The 1,612-nt window shown below is 68.1% G+C and overlaps 1 protein-coding gene across 1 annotated transcript in view; it reads left to right on the top strand.

Moving 5' to 3' along the window:
* The window catches only part of EMIHUDRAFT_459074 (hypothetical protein), a gene marked incomplete at its 5' end in the record, with an annotated part of 4,925 nt that overhangs the window by 1,735 nt on the left and 1,578 nt on the right, over window positions 1-1,612 (top strand). The window contains 2 exons of the mRNA XM_005769338.1: window positions 100-428; window positions 585-1,594. Coding sequence (XP_005769395.1) covers window positions 100-428; window positions 585-1,594 — 1,339 coding nt within the window. The remainder of the gene's footprint in view (window positions 1-99; window positions 429-584; window positions 1,595-1,612) is intronic.

The raw sequence follows: 1,612 nt of genomic DNA, 5'->3' as shown, positions 1-1,612 counted from the left end.
AGCTCAACGTAAACACCGACCAGCTGGGCCGCACCTTCCAGGACCGCTCCCACACCTTCAAGATCAAGCGGCGACCGAGCAGCGGTCCGTGCGCCTCAGCTGGCATCTACAACCTCAACGTGCGCGGCCGGCGGGGGAACATCGTCCAGGTCTACCCCAGCGTCGAGTACGACTTTGTGCCCTCCAACCTCGAGGTGTCCGAGGGCGAGTGCGTTCACTTCCAATGGACTGGGAGCGACGCGAACCAGGGCGGCAACGACGGCAACGGGCGCGACAAGACCGACCGCTCCAACCTCGTCGAAGTTGCGAGCCTCGGTGACAGCCGCCCGGCGAGGCAAGCGTTCGCCAGCGGCGAGCCCGCCGTCGCGTCCATGTTCGTCGAACGGCAAGCGGTGGCCTGGTGGACCCACCGCTCGGACGAGGAGACCGTTCGCCGAATGGCCTACCTCGACCAGGCGGCTGCCCCTCACTCCCTCCCTCCTTCGCCCGGCCACCCAGCCTCCCGCCTCGGCACCCCCCCCCCTCCTCACGCAACTGCCTTCCTCGTCCATTCCTCACCCGGGCCCGTCTCCCGCATGCCCCAGGAGTGGAACTACTCGATGGCGGGCGCCCGCACGCCGTCTCTGATCTGCGACGACGAGACCAACAACGAGAACGACGTGCGCGGCTGCAAGCACATCAACGCGGCGCCCGCCTACTTTGATGGCGGCCTCGTGCAGATGAATCGGCCGGGCACCTTCCACTACATCTCGACGCGCAACAACGACTTCTCCAACCGGAGCCAGAAGGCCACCCTCGTGGTCCGCGGCTGGAGGCTCACGCTCGTCGTCGCCGTCGGGGTCGTCCTCGCGGTGGCGTGCCTCTCGGGCGTCTGCCTGCTCCGGCGGCACGCGCGGCACCATCCAGACGGGCGCCTCGCGCGCTCGCGCCTCGGCGCTCTGCTCGTCAGATGCCCGTCCCTCACCGCCATGGTGCAGCGCTCGCTTGCCTGCCGCTACCCGGCCACCACCGCCCTGCTCTGCCTCTGCGCGGCCCTCTGGGGTGTCGGCTTTCGGCTCGCCCTCGAGCGGACCGGTGCCCCTCCGTCCTACCCGTATGCCAAGGGCTTTGGGATGGCGCTCAACGTGCTTTGCAATCTCGTCTTTGTGCCGGTGATGCGGAATCTCATCTCGTGGCTCCGCACCACCTCCGCGGCAGCCTTTCTCCCGGTCGACGACACCGCCTACTTCCACAAGCTCATCGGTGCGCTCATCCTCTCCGCCGCCGCCGGCCACATCGCCTGCCACTACTCCGCCTACTCGTGGCGCGCGACCTACGGCGCCGGTGGCAGCGTCGCGGGGCAGGCCCTCGGCCGATGGGACGGCTTGTCGGGCCACCTCATCGCGCTCTTCATGCTCCTCATGTCGCTGACTGGCCTGGAGCGCTTTCGCCGAGCGCGCTTCGGGCTGCCGGGCCGTCGTGGCAAGGTTGGCGGGTACTCGATCTTCAGCCACGTGCACAAGCTGTGGGTTCTGGTGCTGGCGCTTCTCTGGTTCCACTCGCGCAGCTTTTGGAAGTTCAGCCTCTTCCCCACGCTCCTGCTCGTCCTCGACAAGTGCATCGCGTTGCGCGC

The sequence above is a fragment of the Emiliania huxleyi genome (genome assembly GCF_000372725.1).
Source record: "Emiliania huxleyi CCMP1516 unplaced genomic scaffold EMIHUscaffold_427, whole genome shotgun sequence".
Lineage (NCBI taxonomy): Eukaryota > Haptophyta > Isochrysidales > Noelaerhabdaceae > Emiliania > Emiliania huxleyi.
Note: the sequence above shows the minus strand (reverse complement) of the source record. Positions and strands in the feature narration are given on the sequence as shown.